The 19,097-nt window shown below is 71.5% G+C and overlaps 2 protein-coding genes across 3 annotated transcripts; one reads left to right on the top strand and one right to left on the bottom strand.

The window, feature by feature from the left end:
• Positions 1-94: 94 nt before the first annotated feature.
• On the bottom strand, positions 95-1,984 carry CIMAP1B (ciliary microtubule associated protein 1B). The gene is made up of 6 exons (XM_072856211.1): positions 1,876-1,984; positions 1,568-1,771; positions 1,386-1,487; positions 766-887; positions 294-434; positions 95-172 (listed from the first exon to the last, which is right to left on the bottom strand). The coding sequence occupies exons 1-6, from the start codon at positions 1,982-1,984 to the stop codon at positions 95-97; spliced, it is 756 nt and encodes a 251-aa protein (XP_072712312.1).
• Positions 1,985-11,204: 9,220 nt separating this feature from the next.
• Positions 11,205-17,181, top strand: LOC140649255 (C-type lectin BpLec-like). Of its 2 annotated transcripts, none has more exons than XM_072856199.1 (6): positions 11,205-11,498; positions 13,058-13,132; positions 13,957-14,087; positions 14,354-14,491; positions 16,274-16,388; positions 16,995-17,181. In XM_072856199.1, exons 1-6 carry the CDS (start codon positions 11,459-11,461, stop codon positions 17,060-17,062), a joined length of 567 nt encoding a protein of 188 aa, XP_072712300.1. In that variant the 5' UTR covers positions 11,205-11,458; the 3' UTR covers positions 17,063-17,181. The 2 variants fall into 2 exon arrangements, with proteins under 2 accessions (XP_072712300.1, XP_072712293.1); XM_072856192.1 differs by having other exon boundaries at positions 13,055-13,132.
• The last annotated feature ends 1,916 nt before the right edge of the window (positions 17,182-19,097 follow it).

Here is a 19,097-nt window from a genome sequence, read left to right as displayed (position 1 = left end):
GGGACGAGCGAGAGAGCGACTCCGGCTGCAGACATCGATCTCTTGGCACCGGTCGCCTCCATTGCCCGCGGCCCCGCGGCGGCCCCGCGCCCCCCTACTCGGGCATGTCCACGATGAGGGGAGCCAGGTAGTCCGAGTGCCGGATCCCGAAGGTCAGCCCCCGCTGCCGGCCCTGCCGGGTGGGAGAGACAGCGGCGGTGGGGGACGGGGGTCTCGGGGCTCCTGGCCTCCCCCCCTCCCCCCACTGCCAGCACCCCCTGCCCGCGCTGGCGGGACCCCCGCCACCCCCTCACCTTCTCGGGGCTGTAGGCGCCGGGCCCGGGCTTGGCGGTGGCGTCCCCGGGGAGGGGGTTGCGTGCCAGCATGCTGTACTGCGGTGCCCGCCGCTTGTAGACATCGGCGTCCACCACGCGGTAGCTGCAGGGCCCCGGCGTCTGCGGGCAGAGGGTGCGGAGACGCGGCCCCCGGCCCCTCGGTACCCCAGCCCCTTGGTATCCCAGCACCCAGCGCCCAGCCCCTCCGTACCCCGGCCCCTTGGTGCCCCAGCCCTTGGAGCCCCAGCCCCCCAGCACCCGGCCCCCCAGCCCCTCGGTACCCCAGCCCCTCGGTACCCCGGCCCCTCCGTACCCCAGCCCCTTGGTACCCCGGCCCCTCGGTACCCCGGCCCCTCCGTACCCCAGCCCCTTGGTACCCCGGCCCCTCAGTACCCCGGCCCCTTGGTGCCCCAGCCCCCTGGCTCCCAGCCCCCGGCCCCCCGGCCCTCACCTTGCACAGGTCCTCGTAGAAGGCGCCGACGTTGCTGCGCCCTGGTATGGAGTAGTTGGGGGCCGAGCTCTTGCTCACCACGCGGGGCCCCAGCATGGGGGGCAGCCGGTAGGCAGCGGGGCCTGGGGGCAATGGGGCTCAGCCAGGCCCTGCTGGGGGGCTGGGGGGCAGGGAGGGGTACCCCCCTTGAGGAGGTGGGGAGGGAGGGGGCAGCCCAGGGATGGTGGGGGGCCCAGACTGGGGGTGATGGGGGTCCCAGCCCGGGGACGATGGGGGGCCCAGCCCGGGGATGATGGGGGGCCCAGCCTGGGGATGATGGGGGCCCAGCCCAGGGATGGTGGGGGCCCAGACTGGGGTGATGGGGGTCCCAGCCCGGGGGATGATGGGGGCCCAGCCCAGGGATGGTGGGGGCCCAGCCTGGGGGTGATGGGGGTCCCAGCCCGGGGACGATGGGGGGCCCAGCCCGGGGATGATGGGGGGCCCAGCCTGGGGATGATGGGGGGCTCAGCCCGGGGTGATGGGGGTCCCAGCCCGGGGACGATGGTGAGCCCAGCCTGGGGATGATGGGGGGCCCAGCCCGGGGATGATGGGGGGCCCAGCCTGGTCCCCGTCCCTCCTACCTGGCGTCTGGTGGCTGCTGCCCTGCCTGGCGCGGGAGCGGAGGGTGCAGGCGGGCGCGGAGGGGAAGGCGACGCCGCTGGCCCTCTCCGGGGAGTAGCAGCCTGGGGGGAGCAGGGGGCTGGCCATGGGCACGGCCGGGGGGTCCCCGGCCCTGCCACCCCCCCGGGGCTCCCGGCCTCACCTGGCCCGGGCGTGCGCATGGGCGTCAGGTCGCGGGGGCGGCCGTAGATGGAGAAAGCGGGGGTCCCGTCCTTGCCCTTGGCGGTGGTCCCGGCGGGCAGCAGGTACGCCGGTCCCGGGGAGCGCTCCTCCTGCCGCCCGCCCGTGCGCACCCCGAAGCTGAAGGCGGGGGCGCGGCTGCGGGAGGGGTCGTGCCGGTGGTAGCCTGCGGGCAAGGGGCTCGGTGGGGTGCGGCATCCCCGGCCCACGGGCTCCCCCGCACCCCGCCGGCACCGTGGCCGCCCCCGGCCCCCCGTGGCCCCGACTCACCGACGTTGGTGGGGAGCCCGTACTTGGGCCCGGGGCTGCCGTAGAGAGCCGCGATGGGGCCCCGGGGACGGTGGGGCCTCCAGCTGCCCACCCAGGTGTTGGCCGACATGGCGGGCCCTGCCGGGAGCGAGCGCGGCCCCTCAGCCCCGACCTCCCGCCCCGGCCCTGCCGCCCTCCGGCGCCGGCCGTGGGGTCCCCTTGGAGAGGGACGAGGGTCCGCAGCCCGGGCGCCAGCGGCCGTCCGCAGGTGAGCAGCCACCAACGTGGCGGCAGCGGCAGCAGCGTCACAACGGCTGGGGGGCTCCACACCCTGGCACCCCCTGCTCAGCGCCCCAGGGATGACGGTCCCGACAGCCCCAGGGAAGAAACCCCGGGGCCCCATGGATGCAGCCCCCGGGACCCCATGGATGCAGCCCCCAACACCCCATGGATGCACCCCCCGGGACCCCATGGATGCAGCCCCCAACACCCCAGGGATGCAGCCCCCAACACCCCATGGATGCAGCCCCCAGGACCCCATGGATGCAGCCCCCAACCCCCCACGGATGCAGCCCCCAGGACCCCATGGATGCAGCCCCCAACCCCCCACGGATGCAGCCCCGGGACCCCAGGGATGCAGCCCCCAACACCCCATGGATGCAGCCCCAGGACCCCATGGATGCAGCCCCCAACCCCCACGGATGCAGCCCCGGGACCCCATGGATGCAGCCCCAACCCCCATGGATGCAGCCCCGGGATCCCATGGATGCAGCCCCAACCCCCCAGGGATGCAGCCCCCAACACCCCATGGATGCAGCCCCCGGGACCCCATGGATGCAGCCCCCAACACCCTAGGGATGCAGCCCCCAACACCCCATGGATGCACCCCCCGGGGCCCCATGGATGCAGCCCCTGGGACCCCATGGATGCAGCCCCCAACACTCCAGGGATGCAGCCCCCAACCCCCACGGATGCAGCCCCCAACACCCCAGGGATGCAGCCGCCAACACCCCATGGATGCAGCCCCCGGGACCCCATGGATGCAGCCCCCAACACCCCAGGGATGCAGCCCCCAACACCCCATGGATGCAGCCCCCAACACCCCAGGGATGCACCCCCCGGGACCCCATGGATGCAGCCCCCAACACCCCAGGGATGCAGCCCCCAACACCCCATGGATGGAGCCCCGGGACCCCAGGGATGCAGCCCCCAACACCCCATGGATGCAGCCCCCAGGACCCCATGGATGCAGCCCCCAACCCCCACGGATGCAGCCCCGGGACCCCATGGATGCAGCCCCCAACCCCCATGGATGCAGCCCCGGGACCCCATGGATGCAGCCCCCAACCCCCAGGGATGCAGCCCCCAACACCCCATGGATGCAGCCCCGGGACCCCATGGATGCAGCCCCCAACACCCTAGGGATGCAGCCCCCAACACCCCATGGATGCACCCCCGGGGCCCCATGGATGCAGCCCCCAACACTCCAGGGATGCAGCCCCAACCCCCACGGATGCAGCCCCCAACACCCCAGGGATGCAGCCGCCAACACCCCATGGATGCAGCCCCCAACCCCCAGGGATGCAGCCCCCAACCCCCACGGATGCAGCCCCCGGGACCCCATGGATGCAGCCCCCAACCCCCACGGATGCAGCCCCCAACACCCCATGGATGCAGCCCCCAACCCCCAGGGATGCAGCCCCCAACCCCCACGGATGCAGCCCCCGGGACCCCATGGATGCAGCCCCAACCCCCAGGGATGCAGCCCCCAACACCCCATGGATGCAGCCCCCAACCCCCACGGATGCAGCCCCCGGGACCCCATGGATGCAGCCCCCAACCCCCATGGATGCAGCCCCCGGGACCCCAGGGATGCAGCCCCCAACACCCCAGGGATGCAGCCCCCAACACCCCATGGATGCAGCCCCAACCCCCAGGGATGCAGCCCCCAACCCCCAGGGATGCAGCCCCCGGGACCCCATGGATGCAGCCCCCAACACCCGCGGGAGGTCCCGGTGGTCCCGGCGGGGTGAGGCCCCTCACCCTGAGCAGCGCCGAGCTCTGGGGTTCTCCTCCCCAGTTACTATGGCACCCGCACAACAAACTGCGCTGGGCAGCCCACGACCGGGATGGGGACACGGGGACAGGGACACGCGGGGGGGGCACAGGGGGGACGCAGGCAGCCACGGGCATGGGGCTGCCCCACTGCAGGAGTCATCTGTAGGAGAGACTGGTCCGGGGGGCCATGGGGGTCCCACAGGGCCACAGGGGGTCTGCGGGGTTGGGGGGTGCTGGGGGCCATGGGGGTCCCACATGGGCCATGGGGGGGGCATAGGGGTCCTAGAGGAGCCACCGGGCTTCCACAAGAGCTGTGGGGGATCCCAGAGGGGCCACGGGATCCCGCTGCGACCGCGGGGACCCTCTTGGGTCCGTGGGGGTCCCACACGGGTCACAGGGTCTCCCTAAGGCCGCGGGGGACCCTCGGGGATCACAGGGGTCCCACCCGGGCCAGGGGATCCCTCTGGGACTGCAGGACCCCCACTGGGCGATGGGGGTCTCCCAGAGGCCGGGGGGGGGCCCGGGGGGGGTGCGGGGGTCCCATGGGGTGCGGTGCAGGGCTCCGGCCGTTACGCCCGCCGTTCTCCCTGCCCACCTCCCCGCTGCCACCTGCCCCCCTGGCCCCCGGCTGCCCCCCCGCACGCAGGACGGTGCTGTCCCCGGCGCGGGGAGAAGCGCCCGGAGCTCCGGGTGCCAGGGCTGCGCGGGGGGGCCCTGCCCGGACGGGCAGGAGGGGCTCGCGGGGCTCCCTCGCACCGTGAACCCCCCGGGACGGAGGGCGGGGATTTTCCGCGGATGGGGTGGCGGTGGCCGGGGTCCCCCCGAGCGCGGCTGCGGCCCCGGCCCCTCACCCCGGCGGTGGCTGGGGGCTCCCTGGTGCCGGGCCCCCGGGCGCTGCCCGTGCCCGCGCCCCGCAGCCGCCCGCTCCCCGGGACCGAGCGGCTCCGCCCGGCGCCGAACCGGCCGCGGGCCCGGGCCTGGGGCGGCAGGGAAAGCGCCGGGGCAGCCGGGCTGGGGGGACCTCAGCCCTGCCCGAGGGGCTCAGCACCCGGCCGTGGGGCTCAGCACCCACCTGTGGGGCTCGGCACCCGGCCGTGGGGCTCAGCACCCGGCCGTGGGGCTCAGCACCCAGCTGTGGGGCTCAGCACCCGGCCGTGGGGCTCAGCACCCACCTGTGGGGCTCAGCACCCGGCCGTGGGGCTCAGCACCCACCTGTGGGGTTCAGCACCCAGCTGCGGGGCTCAGCACTCAGTTGTGGGGCTCAGCACCCACCTTGGGGCTCAGCACTCAGTTGTGGGGCTCAGCACCCAGCCGTGGGGCTCAGCACCCAGCTGTGGGGCTCAGCACCCAGCTGCGGGGCTCAGCACTCAGTTGTGGGGCTCAGCACCCACCTGTGGGGCTCAGCACTCAGTTGTGGGGCTCAGCACCCAGCCGTGGGGCTCAGCACTCAGTTGTGGGGCTCAGCACCCACCTGTGGGGCTCAGCACCCGGCCGTGGGGCTCAGCACCCAACCGTGGGGCTCAGCACCCGGCCGTGGGGCTCAGCACCCACCTGTGGGGCTCAGCACCCGGCCGTGGGGCTCAGCACCCACCTGTGGGGTTCAGCACCCAGCTGCGGGGCTCAGCACTCAGTTGTGGGGCTCAGCACCCACCTGTGGGGCTCAGCACTCAGTTGTGGGGCTCAGCACCCGGCCGTGGGGCTCAGCACCCACCTGTGGGGCTCAGCACCCGGCCGTGGGGCTCAGCACCCGGCCGTGGGGCTCAGCACCCACCTGTGGGGCTCAGCACCCACCTGAGGGGCTCAGCACCCGGCCGTGGGGCTCAGCACCCACCTGTGGGGCTCAGCACCCGGCCGTGGGGCTCAGCACCCAGCTGAGGGGCTCAGCACCCAGCCGCGGGGCTCAGCACCCACCTGTGGGGCTCAGCACCCGGCCGTGGGGCTCAGCACCCACCTGTGGGGCTCGGCACCCGGCCGTGGGGCTCAGCACCCGGCCGTGGGGCTCAGCACCCACCTGTGGGGCTCAGCACCCACCTGAGGGGCTCAGCACCCGGCCGTGGGGCTCAGCACCCACCTGTGGGGCTCAGCACCCGGCCGTGGGGCTCAGCACCCAGCCGCGGGGCTCAGCACCCAGCCGTGGGGCTCAGCACCCACCTGTGGGGCTCAGCACCCGGCCGTGGGGCTCAGCACCCAGCTGTGGGGCTCAGCACCCACCTGAGGGGCTCGGCACCCGGCCGTGGGGCTCAGCACCCAACCGTGGGGCTCAGCACCCACCTGTGGGGCTCAGCACCCGGCCGTGGGACTCAGCACCCACCTGCGGGGTTCAGCACCCAGCTGTGGGGCTCAGCACCCAGCCGCGGGGCTCAGCACCCAACCTCGGGGCTCAGCACCCGGCCGTGGGGCTCAGCACCCACCTGTGGGGCTCAGCACCCGGCCGTGGGACTCAGCACCCACCTGCGGGGTTCAGCACCCAGCTGTGGGGCTCAGCACCCACCTGAGGGGCTCAGCACCCGGCCGTGGGACTCAGCACCCAGCTGAGGGGCTCAGCACCCGGCCGTGGGACTCAGCACCCACCTGCGGGGTTCAGCACCCAGCCATGGGGCTCAGCACCCAGCTGTGGGGCTCAGCACCCGGCCGTGGGGCTCAGCACCCACCTGTGGGGCTCGGCACCCGGCCGTGGGGCTCGGCACCCACCCTCAGCACCCGCTCAGCAGCTCAGCAGCTCAGCACCCACCTGTGGGGCTCGGCACCCGGCCGTGGGGCTCAGCACCCAGCTGTGGAGCTCAGCACCCTGCTGCGGGGCTCAGCACCCAGCTGTGGGGCTCAGCACCCACCTGAGGGGCTCAGCACCCAGCTGTGGGGCTCAGCACTCAGTTGTGGGGCTCAGCACCCACCTGTGGGGCTCAGCACTCAGTTGTGGGGCTCAGCACCCAGCCGTGGGGCTCAGCACTCAGTTGTGGGGCTCAGCACCCACCTGTGGGGCTCAGCACCCGGCCGTGGGGCTCAGCACCCACCTGTGGGGCTCAGCACCCGGCCGTGGGGCTCAGCACTCAGTTGTGCGGCTCAGCACCCACCTGTGGGGCTCAGCACCCGGCCGTGGGGCTCAGCACCCAGCCGCGGGGCTCAGCACCCACCTGTGGGGCTCAGCACCCGGCCGTGGGGCTCAGCACCCAGCCGCGGGGCTCAGCACCCAGCCGTGGGGCTCAGCACCCACCTGTGGGGCTCAGCACCCGGCCGTGGGGCTCAGCACCCAGCCGCGGGGCTCAGCACCCACCTGCGGGGCTCAGCACCCAACCGTGGGGTGCAGCACCCGGCCGTGGGGCTCAGCACCCACCTGTGGGGCTCAGCACCCGGCCGTGGGGCTCAGCACGCAGCCTTTGGCGCTGCGGGCGCAGCCGAGGGGCAGCCGGTTGTACCGGCAACGTCCTGGCAGGGCAGGGTCCCCCTCACCGCAGAGCAGGCGCGGGCAGCGCCCGGGTCCGCAGCCGGGGACGCGTGGGAGAGGGGGGAGGACACGGAGGACACGGGGGGGGGAACCCCGGGGTGGGACGGGATGGGGTCCCTGAAAGCGGTGACGGAGGGGAGAGCGAGGGGTGCGGGGGGAGGCAGGGATGGGGGGTGAACGGGGGATAGGGGGGGCGAACCGGGGATGGGGGGGGCGAACCGGGGATGCGGGGGGGCGAGCAGCCACCTTTGGGTCTCAGTTGTGTCAAGAGCCGACAACCGCAACGGTCAGAAGCAGCCTCGGCCCCGGCCTTGCGAAAGCGGGGGGAGATGGCAGAGGCGATAAATGCGGCGGGGGCCGGGGGCGGGGGACACCCCGGGTTCGGTTGCGCGGGTGGGCCCCTGCCCCACCGGCCACGCCACGGCCCGAGCCTCCGCGGGCAGGGTGCTGGGCCCGGGCCGCGACGGCCGAGGTGGCCGGGGGGTCAGAACTGCTGCGGAACGCCCCCCCCCCAAAAACACGAGAGGCGGAGGGAGCAGCCCAGGCAAGCCGTGGGCGGTTGTGCTGGCTGCCAGACGGTGCCTACACAGCATATACGGGCTCCTACGCAACACATATGGGCTCCTACACAGCCTATACGGGTGCCTACGCAGCATCTACAGGGGCCTACACAACACACATGGGCACCTACACAGCCTATACGGGTGCCTATACAGCACATATGGGTGCCTATACAGCACATATGGGTGCCCACACAGCCTATACGGGTGCCCACACAGCCTATACGGGTGCCTACACAGCCTATATGGGTGCCTATACAGCACATATGGGTGCCCACACAGCCTATACGGGTGCCTACACAGCCTATATGGGTGCCCACACAGCCTATATGGGTGCCCACACAGCCTATACAGGTGCCTACACAGCCTATACAGGTGCCCACACAGCCTATATGGGTGCCCACACAGCCTATACAGGTGCCTATACAGCACATATGGGTGCCCACACAGCCTATACGGGTGCCCACACAGCCTATACGGGTGCCTTACACAGCACATATGGGTGCCCACACAGCCTATATGGGTGCCCACACAGCCTATACGGGTGCCTACACAGCCTATATGGGTGCCCACACAGCCTATATGGGTGCCTACACAGCCTATACGGGTGCCTATACAGCACATATGGGTGCCCACACAGCCTATACGGGTGCCTACACAGCCTATATGGGTGCCTACACAGCCTATACAGGTGCCTATACAGCACATATGGGTGCCCACACAGCCTATATGGGTGCCTACACAGCCTATACAGGTGCCTATACAGCACATATGGGTGCCCACACAGCCTATACGGGTGCCCACACAGCCTATACGGGTGCCTACACAGCCTATATGGGTGCCCACACAGCCTATATGGGTGCCTACACAGCCTATATGGGTGCCTACACAGCCTATACGGGTGCCTACACAGCCTATATGGGTGCCCACACAGCCTATATGGGTGCTTTACACAGCACATATGGGTGCCCACACAGCCTATACAGGTGCCCACACAGCCTATACGGGTGCCCACACAGCCTATACAGGTGCTTTACACAGCACATATGGGTGCCCACACAGCCTATATGGGTGCCCACACAGCCTATACGGGTGCCTACACAGCCTATATGGGTGCCTACACAGCCTATATGGGTGCCTACACAGCCTATACGGGTGCCTATACAGCACATATGGGTGCCCACACAGCCTATACGGGTGCCTACACAGCCTATATGGGTGCCCACACAGCCTATACGGGTGCCTACACAGCCTATACGGGTGCCCACACAGCCTATACAGGTGCCTATACAGCACATATGGGTGCCCACACAGCCTATACGGGTGCCCACACAGCCTATACGGGTGCCTTACACAGCACATATGGGTGCCCACACAGCCTATATGGGTGCCCACACAGCCTATACGGGTGCCTACACAGCACATATGGGTGCCTACACAGCCTATACGGGTGCCTATACAGCACATATGGGTGCCCACACAGCCTATACGGGTGCCCACACAGCCTATATGGGTGCCTACACAGCCTATACGGGTGCCCACACAGCCTATACAGGTGCCCACACAGCCTATACAGGTGCCTTACACAGCACATATGGGTGCCCACACAGCCTATATGGGTGCCTATAGGGGTGCCTACACAGCCTATACGGGCCCCTTTGCGGCGCGGTGCTGGCGGGGAGGGGGTGGCGGAGGCGGCGCGCAGGGACCACCCCGCCTCCCAGCGCCGGGACCCCGTCGCCCCGCGTCACCCCGAGGGACCGCAGCTGGCGTTCCGGGCTTCCCTCCAGGTTGCCCCTCCCGCCGCGGCCGCGGCCCGGGGACCTCCTGGGTGCCACCTTGCCCATCACGAGGGCAGAGGAGGCCGCGGGCAGCCGGGACGCCAGCGCTACGACAGGGTTTGGGGGAAACCCCTCTCCTAATTAGTATCATACAGGCGTAACGACTGGGTCGTGTAATGACTGCAGCCATGCTCACTCCCGGTGCCCCGGCGCGGCCCCCATTTACACGCGAGCCCCGAGCACCGGCCTGCGCCGAAGCCGGCCCGGACGCCTCATGGACCTCTGCGACGGGGCCTCCCCAGCTGCAAGCCATGACAGTTTTGCCAGACCGGGGCTCTGTCCTCTGCCACGGCGTGCGACTACCGCGACTCGCCGAAGATGCCGTAATTCCACTGGTCCTGACCCCTCCCTCTGTAGTTTGCGGTGTCACGGCTGGCCGAGCGGTCCCGGTGATGGGTGCCCGTGCAGCAGCGTGCCCGGCTGCGCGGGTCACGGCCCCTCTCCGTCGATCCCGTCGAGCGCTCGGTGCGATTCGGCTGCTCCTCGGCCAACGCGGCGATGACCCCAGCAGAGCTGCTGTCCCACCGGCTGCAGACCCAGCCAGCACCGGTTCGGCAGCACAGAGCCTGCAAGAGCCACCCGGCGCCAGGCAGCCGCCCGCACCCTGGCACGTCTTGCTCCTTCTGCCTCCCAATCCGGAAATTTAACGTTTAATTTCTTACACGACCGTCAACCCACGCGTGATGAGCACGCAGCGTCCAGCCCCCGGCAGAAGGACCAGCCGGGTCCCGCCGCGTGTCCCTGCGATGCCCCCCCGCCCCGGGCATCGCTGCGTGCGAGCCGGCTGCCCTCGGCGTTTCGGCTGCATGGGGACGACCCAAACTGCTCCGCCAGGTCCTCCGAAGGACCCAGGGCCTGAAACGCGTTCCCTCTCGGAGCCAGCTCGCCACGTCGCTGGCCTCGGGCTGCCTTTACCCTCACAAGGGCTGTTTGGGCCAATACACGCTGCCTGCTGGGCTCGTGCCGACGGGTCGCGCCGAAGGCAACGGGACGTACGCGCCGGCCAGCAGCGGGTCCGTGCCTCTCACCAAACGGCCCGGGGCTGTCCCTGCCTGGGGTCCGGCAGCTGCCCGGTCGTGGCCGTGGCCGCGGCCGTGGCCGCCAGACCCGGGCGCACGACGCGGCGTGGTTCGGTGGGGCGAGCGCTCGTTTGAGCCGCGGGGCGGTGCTTTGGGGGGTGAGAGCTCGTGTGGAACCGCTGCCTCCAGCGCTTTTGTCTAAACGGGTGCCGCGTCCTCCTGGGTTGGCCGGTGGGACCTCGCGGGAGCCGCCGCAGCGGCAGCAGCACGGGGCTCGGCGCGGGGGCAGGTCTGCACCTCGTACGGAGAAACGTCCCAGGGACGCGGTGGTCTCGCTCCTGGGGACGCCGGGGACGCTGGTGCCCCGCACAAGTGTCCGTAGGCGGGGGGGGAGAGGGGGTGTGGGAGCAGGCGGAGGCCGAGCTGGTCTCGCTGGGACCCCGGGACGCCCTCGTCGAGGGCAGAGCGGAGAAGCTGCAATAACGAACCCACCTTCCAGGAAAGCAGAAGTGGCCCGGCCGTTCCAGGAAGGCCGTCCCGCCCCGTGCCCTCCCCGCACCGCAGCCATAAAAGCGGCGCGCGCCCGAGCCGGGGAGCTCCTGCCAGCGCAGTCCTCGCCCCGACAGACGGACGGACCCTGGGGGACCGGGCCGCCCCTGACACGCGGGTCACCCACCCAGAGACATGTCGGCCACCAGCCAGCCCCGCTCCCGGGAGCCGTCTGGTGAGTGTCTGATCCCTAACGCCTCCCACAGCGATCCACGGACGACGGCAGCGACCAGCCACGGGCGTACGCCTGCTTCGTTAGGCGAGCGTCGTCACAGAACCTCGGGCACCGGCAGCCTCCCGCCCTGGGCTGCCCGCCATGGGGCCCACGAATGTCGCGATCCTTACGCACCCACGCAGGGGGTCACCCTATAGGGGTTACAGGTGCCTGGCCGAGGGGTCCAGCACCCATACGGGGGTCCAGCACCCGGTCAGGGGACCCAGCACCCATACGGGGGTCCAGCACCCGGCCAGGGGACCCAGCACCCATACGGGGGTCCAGCACCCATACGGGGGTCCAGCACCCGGCCAGGGGACCCAGCATCCAGCTGCGGGGTCCTTGTGCCCAGCCGTGTGGGTCCAGCACCCAGTCGGGGGTCTGGCTGTGAGAGGGGCTGCGTGGGGGTGGGCAGGGCTCCTTTGCTCCCCGTTTGCTGGTGAGGGCAAGCGAGGACGAAGGACCCTCACGGGGTGGCGGAGACCCGGGAGGCAGCAAGGGCAGCGGGGCAAAGGCAGCACGGCCGCCCTCGGACCCCCAGCCCCCCCCCCCCATCCTTGCAGACCCCTCGATGTGGGACGGGGACACCTGCACCCCCCCACCCCTGTCGCTGCGATCCCGCTCCCCCGGGACCACGGGGCTGCCATGGTCACAGCAAACCTGCTCTGTCCTCCGTTCCTGGGAAGGCTGCGCCGAAGACCCCGACCGGTTGGGGTTGAAGGGACCTTCGGCGACCACCCAGCCCACCCCCGCCACGGGCAGGGGCATCGCCCACCAGACCCGGTTGCCCAAAGCCCCGTCCATCCTGGCCTTGAACCCTGCCGATGACGGAGCATCCACAGCTTCTCCGGGCAACCTGTGCCAGCGCCTCAGCACCCCCAGCCCAAACCCCTTCCTCCCTCTGTCCACCCCAAAGTTGCCCCCCGGGGTGGGTCACGGTGGGACCCTAGGGTGCCTTCACGGGTGCGTGGGCAGCAGCGTCACCTCGAGCGGGTCCCATGGGACGTCGCCGCTTCCAGGGAACTGGAGCTACCGCTGCCCTCTCCGCTGGTGGCTGTGAAGCCCGAGAGCGGCATTTGCCCTCCGGGCTGCTGAGTGACCATCAGCCACCCTCAGAGGAACCCGTAACCCCTCTGTAAGCTGTCCCCAGGGCAGCCGCTGCCACACAGCGCCCAAAAGCCAGCCCCGACCTTCCCGTCTGCCCAGCCAGCCCCATGCTCTGGTGAGTCCCTTCCCCGGCGTGGCCCTCCCTCACCCTGATGGGTGCAGGGTCCTGCCGCAACCTGGATCTGCTCCTCGGGGTGCTGAGCTGGGCAGCCCCCGCCCTCCGTCCCGCGATGGAGCTGGGCAGCCCCCGCCCTCCGTCCCGGGGGGTTCACGGTGCGAGGGAGCCCCGCGAGCCCCTCTTGCCCATCTGGGCAGGGACCCCCCGCGCAGCCCTGGCACCCGGAGCTCCGGGTGCTTCTCCCCGCGCCGGGCTGCCCCTGCTCACGGCCCTTCCTCTGCTCTCTCCGCAGCAGAAAAGACGAGCAGGGGGCCCAAGCTGCCCCCGCCCTGCCTGCTCGCCTGCCTGCTCCTCGTGGCCTTCGCAGGAGGTGATTCCCTGCACCGGCCGTGGGCCCTCATGGGACACGGGTGCAATTCCCCCCCAGCAGCAGCGCCCAACCCAGCACACCCTGATCCCTGATCCCCATCCCTGATCCCCATCCCTGCTCCCCAATCCCTGATCCCCATCCCTGATCCCCATCCCTGATCCCCATCCCTGCTCCCCAGTCCCTGATCCTGATCCCTGATCCCGGTCCCTGATCCCCATCCCTGCTCCCCAGTCCCTGCTCCCCAATCCCTGATCCCCATCCCTGCTCCCCAATCCCTGATCCTGATCCCTGATCCCCATCCCTGATCCCCATCCCTGCTCCCCATCCCTGCTCCCCAATCCCTGATCCCCATCCCTGATCCCCATCCCTGCTCCCTGATCCCGGTCCCTGCTCCCCAGTCCCTGATCCCCCGTCCCTGCTCCCCAGTCCCCAGTCCCTGCTCCCCAATCCCTGATCCTGATCCCTGATCCCCCCTCCCTGATCCCCACTGCCCCCTCCCCAGCCCCATCCCGTGGCAGCCCCTGGTTCCCAGCCCCACCTGTGGGACCCCTCCCTGCACCCTGCCCTGGGCACCCCAAGTGCCGGCTGCGCGGCAGAGCCTGGGGGTGCCCCTGGGTGGGGGCGTCCCTGGGTGGGGGCGTCCCTGGGTGGGGGCGTCCCTGGGTGGGGTCTGGGGGACTGCAACAGCAGCACACATCTGGCCCCGCACCCACAGCAGACATCCCGGCTCCCTCCCTCCCCACGGCGGCGGGGGGCACGGGCCGTGGTGCGGTGGTGGGTGACCCCCCCCGTAGGACAGCGGCGGCTCTGTCTGCATTTTGAAGGTGCCCTCGCCAGCCCCCCCAGCCCGAACGCGGCGAGGACGCGGGCAATCAGCTGCCCCAAGAACTGGTTCTACTACCGGGGGTACTGCTACGGGTACTTCATCGAGAGGAGGACCTGGGCCGAGGCCAAGGTGGGCGCCGGCACCGCCGGGGGACACTGGGGGGGTCCCTGGGGAGGGGCCGTGGGTGAGGAGCGAGGGCATCGCCCCGGCCAGGAGCAGGACCCCAGGGCCGGGGGGCTGCAGCCGGGGGAGGGCTCTGCTCTGCGCACCCCAGATGCGGGGGGGCGGGGGGGGGGGGGGCTCTGCTGCGCTCCCCCACCCCTGGGCTTTCCGTGGGGGGGTCCCTGGGTGGCTGCAGGCGCTGGGTGCTGAGCCGCCCGCCCGTGCCCCTGCAGGTCGAGTGCCAGCGGTATGGCCCCCGGGGACGGCTGGCCTCCATCCACAGCCAGGGGGCCACCAAGGTCCTGGCCAGCTACGTCGCCAGCCAGAGGGACGGGGCCAACACCTGGATCGGGCTGGAGGACGAGGAGCACGTGAGTGGCAGGGGGCTGCGCCTCTGCCGGGGGCTGCCCTGGCCCCCCGCCCCGGCACCCACTGACCCCCTGCTCTGGGCACCCACTGACCCCCTGCTCTGGGCACCCACTGACCCCCCGCCCCGGCACCCACTGACCCCCTGCTCTGGGCACCCACTGGCCCCTGCTCTGGGCACCCAGTGGCCCCTGCTCTGGGCACCCACTGACCCCCCACCCCGGCACCCACTGACCCCCTGCTCTGGGCACCCACTGGCCCCTGCTCTGGGCACCCACTGACCCCCCACCCCGGCACCCACTGACCCCCTGCTCTGGGCACCCACTGGCCCCCTGCCCCGGGCACCCACTGACCCCCTGCCCCGGGCACCCACTGACCCCTGCTCTGGGCACCCACTGACCCCCTGCTCTGGGCACCCACTGGCCCCCGCCCCGGGCACCCACTGACCCCCTGCTCTGGGCACCCACTGGCCCCTGCTCTGGGCACCCACTGACCCCCTGCTCTGGGCACCCACTGACCCCCTGCTCTGGGCACCCACTGGCCCCCGCCCCGGGCACCCACTGACCCCCTGCTCCGGGCACCCACTGACCCCTGCTCTGGGCACCCAGTGACCCCCTGCTCTGGGCACCCACTGACCCCCTGCTCTGGGCACCCACCGGCCCCTGCCCCGGGCACCCACTGACCCCCTGCTCTGGGCACCCACTGACCCCCTGCTCTGGGCACCCACTGACCCCCTGCTCTGGGCACCCACTGACCCCTGCTCTGGGCACCCACTGGCCCCTGCTCTGGGCACCCACTGGCCCCCACCCCGGCACCCACTGACCCCCTGCTCTGGGCACCCACTGACCCCCTGCTCTGGGCACCCACTGGCCCCCGCCCTGGGCACCCACTGACCCCCTGCTCCGGGCACCCACTGACCCCCTGCTCTGGGCACCCAGTGACCCCCTGCTCTGGGCACCCACTGGCCCCTGCTCTGGGCACCCAGTGACCCCCGCCCCGGGCACCCACTGACCCCCTGCTCTGGGCACCCACTGGCCCCCCACCCTGGGCACCCACTGACCCCCTGCTCTGGGCACCCACTGGCCCCCGCCCCGGGCACCCACTGACCCCCTGCTCTGGGCACCCACTGGCCCCCCGCCCCGGGCACCCACTGGCCCCCCGCCGCGGCACCCACTGACCCCCTGCTCTGGGCACCCACTGGTCCCCGCCCCGGCACCCACTGACCCCTGCTCTGGGCACCCACTGGCCCCTGCTCTGGGCACCCAGTGACCCCCTGCTCTGGGCACCCACTGGTCCCCGCCCCGGCACCCACTGACCCCCTGCTCTGGGCACCCACTGGCCCCTGCTCTGGGCACCCACTGACCCCCCGCCCCGGCACCCACTGACCCCCTGCTCTGGGCACCCAGTGACCCCCTGCTCTGGGCACCCACTGGCCCCTGCTCTGGGCACCCACTGACCCCCGCCCCGGCACCCACTGACCCCCTGCTCTGGGCACCCAGTGACCCCCTGCTCTGGGCACCCACTGGCCCCCGCCCCGGGCACCCACTGACCCCTGCTCTGGGCACCCACTGACCCCCTGCTCTGGGCACCCACTGACCCCCCGCCCCGGGCACCCACTGACCCCTGCTCTGGGCACCCACTGGCCCCCGCCCCGGGCACCCACTGACCCCCCGCCCCGGCACCCAGTGACCCCCTGCTCTGGGCACCCACTGACCCCCGCCCCGGGCACCCACTGGCCCCGTCCCCCGCCGTGGATGCCCACTGCCCCCGTCCCCCCGCACCCACAGACCAGGCAGTGGAAGTGGTGTGACGACTCCGTCTTCGACTACAAGAGCTGGGCCCCGGGGCAGCCCAACAACCTGTGGGACAAGGAGGACTGCGTGGTGCGGGACAGGTTCTCGGGTGAGCCCGGCCCGGGGGGCAGGGGGGGCTGGTGCGGCCACCCCTGGCGTGGCCGGAGCCCAGGCCGCTGCAGGAGAGTTGGGGTGTCTGGTGGTAAAGGGGGGCGATGGAGGGGAGGGGTGATGGAGGTGGGGGGTGATGGAGATAAAGGGGGTGATGGAGATAAAGGGGGTGATGGAGGTGGGGGTGATGGAGATAAAGGGGTGATGGAGATAAAAAGGGTGATGGAGGTGGGGGTGATGGAGGTGGGGGTGATGGAGATAAAGGGGTGATGGAGGTGGGGGTGATGGAGGTGGGGGTGATGGAGATAAAGGGGTGATGGAGGTGATGGAGGTGGGGGTGATGGAGATAAAGGGGGTGATGGAGGTGATGGAGGTGGGGGGTGATGGAGATAAAGGGGGTGATGGAGGTGATGGAGGTGGGGGGTGATGGAGATAAAGGGGGTGATGGAGGTGGGGGGTGATGGAGATAAAAGGGGTGATGGAGGTGATGGAGGTGGGGGGTGATGGAGATAAAGGGGGTGATGGAGGTGGGGGGTGACGGAGGCAGGAGGGGTGTGCCGGGGGTTGAGAGGGCTCGGGGCGACTCGCTGCACCCCCTGCCCAGGTTTCAAGTTATGGCACGACTACCCCTGCAACTGCAGGTTCCCCTTCCTCTGCCAGCACAAGCTCTGAGGGGCGACCGGTCCCACTGCGGCCTGGGGGTGCCCCCGCGCCCCCCTCCCTGTCGCCCCCGTGCCCCTCCCTGCCCGCCACCCCGCTGGGGGCCCCCTGGCCCTGCCAGGCTGCGTCCCGCCGGGCCCCCCGCACGCCCGGTGGGCAATAAACCTTGGCTTGAGCGCCCAGCACCCACCCGCGCCCGTCGTCCTTCTCCCGCACGCGCGGGTGCAGGCAGTGCCACCGCCGAAGCCACTCGTGCCCCACAAGACCGGTGCCCAGCCCCATGGCTGGGGACACGTCCTGCCTTGGGGCACCTCCTCCCTTGGGGACACCTCCTGCCTTGGGGACACGTCCTGCCTTGGGGACATGTCCTCCCTTGGGGACACCTCCTGCCTTGGGACACCTCCTGCCTTGGGGCACCTCCTGCCTTGGGACACCTCCTGCCTTGGGGCACGTCCTGCCTTGGGGACATGTCCTCCCTTGGGGACACCTCCTGCCTTGGGGACACGTCCTGCCCTGGGGACATGTCCTCCCTTGGGGACACCTCCTGCCCTGGGACACGTCCTGCCTTGGGGCACCTCCTGCCTTGGGACACGTCCTGCCCTGGGGACATGTCCTCCCTTGGGGACACCTCCTGCCCTGGGACACCTCCTGCCTTGGGGCACCTCCTGCCTTGGGACACATCCTGCCCTGGGGACATGTCCTGCCCTGGGGACATGTCCTCCCCTGGGGACACCTCCTGCCTTGGGGCACCTCCTCCCCTGGGGACACCTCCTGCCTTGGGGCACCTCCTGCCTTGGGGACACGTCCTGCCCTGGGGACATGTCCTCCCTTGGGGACACCTCCTGCCTTGGGGCACCTCCTGCCCTGGGACACGTCCTGCCCTGGGGACACCTCCTCCCTTGGGGACACCTCCTGCCTTGGGGCACCTCCTGCCTTGGGGACATGTCCTGCCCTGGGGACACCTCCTGCTGGAGACATCTCCTGCCCCACATGGCTGGTACCTAGCCCCACGGTTAGGGACACCCCCTGCCCTGGGGACACCCTCTGCCCTGGGGCACGTCCTGCCGGGGACACCTCCGGCTTTGGGGACATCTCCTGCTGGGGACACCCCCGGCCCCGGGGACAGCCCCTGCCCCACGGCGCCCGCGCCCAGCCCCGCTCCAGCCCGTGGCGGGGTGGCCGCGGGGGGACCCGCCGGCTCCTTCTTCATTTTGACCGTAAAATGGAGGAAAAGCTGCAGAAAACCGGGGCGGGGCGGGGCGGGGGGGGCTGGGGACACCGGGGTCCCTGCTGCGGGTTTGCACCCCACCCCCCTGCGTGGGCCCCCGGGCAGGCACCCACGGGAACGCACCCACGGGGCCCCCGCAGTGCGCCCGCTGCCCCCCACGCCGCTCCCGCGTGGGGGCCGGCGCTGAGCGAAGTCCCGGGGCCGCGGGTCCCGGGGCCGCGGGGCGAAGGGACGGGGGGGTCCCTCGCTCGGCTGTGCCCCCCCCCGCGCTTTGCCCCGTTTCCCCGGCCAGCTCCGTGCGGAGCTCGGGGGACGCGCGGCCCCGCCGGGTCCCCGTCCCCCGTGGGTGGCACCGGGGGGCCCGGTCGTGCCCTGCCAGGGCCGGGCGGGGTGGGCAGAGCCGGGGCCACGGGCGCGGCGGAGGAACACGCGGGGCCACGGGTGCCACGGCGGAGTTTATTGTGGGGTGCCCCCCCTGCGCGGGGAGGGGGGCGGGGGCCGCCCGCGGCGGCCTTTGGGGTCTGGGGGCAACGGGGCGGAGGGGTGCGGGGTCGGGGGTCGGGGTGTGGCGGTCACGGTGCAGTGGGGTACGGGGTGCGGGGTCTGGGGTCGGGGCTGTGATGGTCACGGTGCAGTGGGGTACGGGGTGCGGGGTCTGGGGGTCGGGGTGTGGCGGTCACGGTGCAGTGGGGTACGGGGTGCGGGGTCGGGGTCGGGGCTGTGATGGTCACGGTGCAGTGGGGTACGGGGGTGCGGGGTCGGGGTCGGGGTGTGGCGGTCACGGTGCAGTGGGGTACGGGGGTGCGGGGTCTGGGGTCG

This window comes from Ciconia boyciana, chromosome 1 (genome assembly GCF_034638445.1).
Source record: "Ciconia boyciana chromosome 1, ASM3463844v1, whole genome shotgun sequence".
NCBI lineage: Eukaryota > Metazoa > Chordata > Aves > Ciconiiformes > Ciconiidae > Ciconia > Ciconia boyciana.
This window is presented reverse-complemented; position numbering and strand designations above follow the sequence as displayed.

Coding starts and splice junctions, on each gene's coding strand:
- LOC140649255 (XM_072856192.1), top strand. CDS start 11,459: ATGTCGGCCACCAGCCAGCCCCGCTCCCGGGAGCCGTCTG. Junction 11,499..13,054: donor CCGCTCCCGGGAGCCGTCTG/GTGAGTGTCTGA, acceptor CTCTCTCCGCAG/CAGAAAAGACGAGCAGGGGG. Junction 13,133..13,956: donor CCTCGTGGCCTTCGCAGGAG/GTGATTCCCTGC, acceptor TGCATTTTGAAG/GTGCCCTCGCCAGCCCCCCC.
- CIMAP1B (XM_072856211.1), bottom strand. CDS start 1,984: ATGTCGGCCAACACCTGGGTGGGCAGCTGGAGGCCCCACCGTCCCCGG. Junction 888..1,385: donor CAGCAGCCACCAGACGCCAG/GTAGGAGGGACG, acceptor CATTGCCCCCAG/GCCCCGCTGCCTACCGGCTG. Junction 435..765: donor TCTACGAGGACCTGTGCAAG/GTGAGGGCCGGG, acceptor CTCTGCCCGCAG/ACGCCGGGGCCCTGCAGCTA.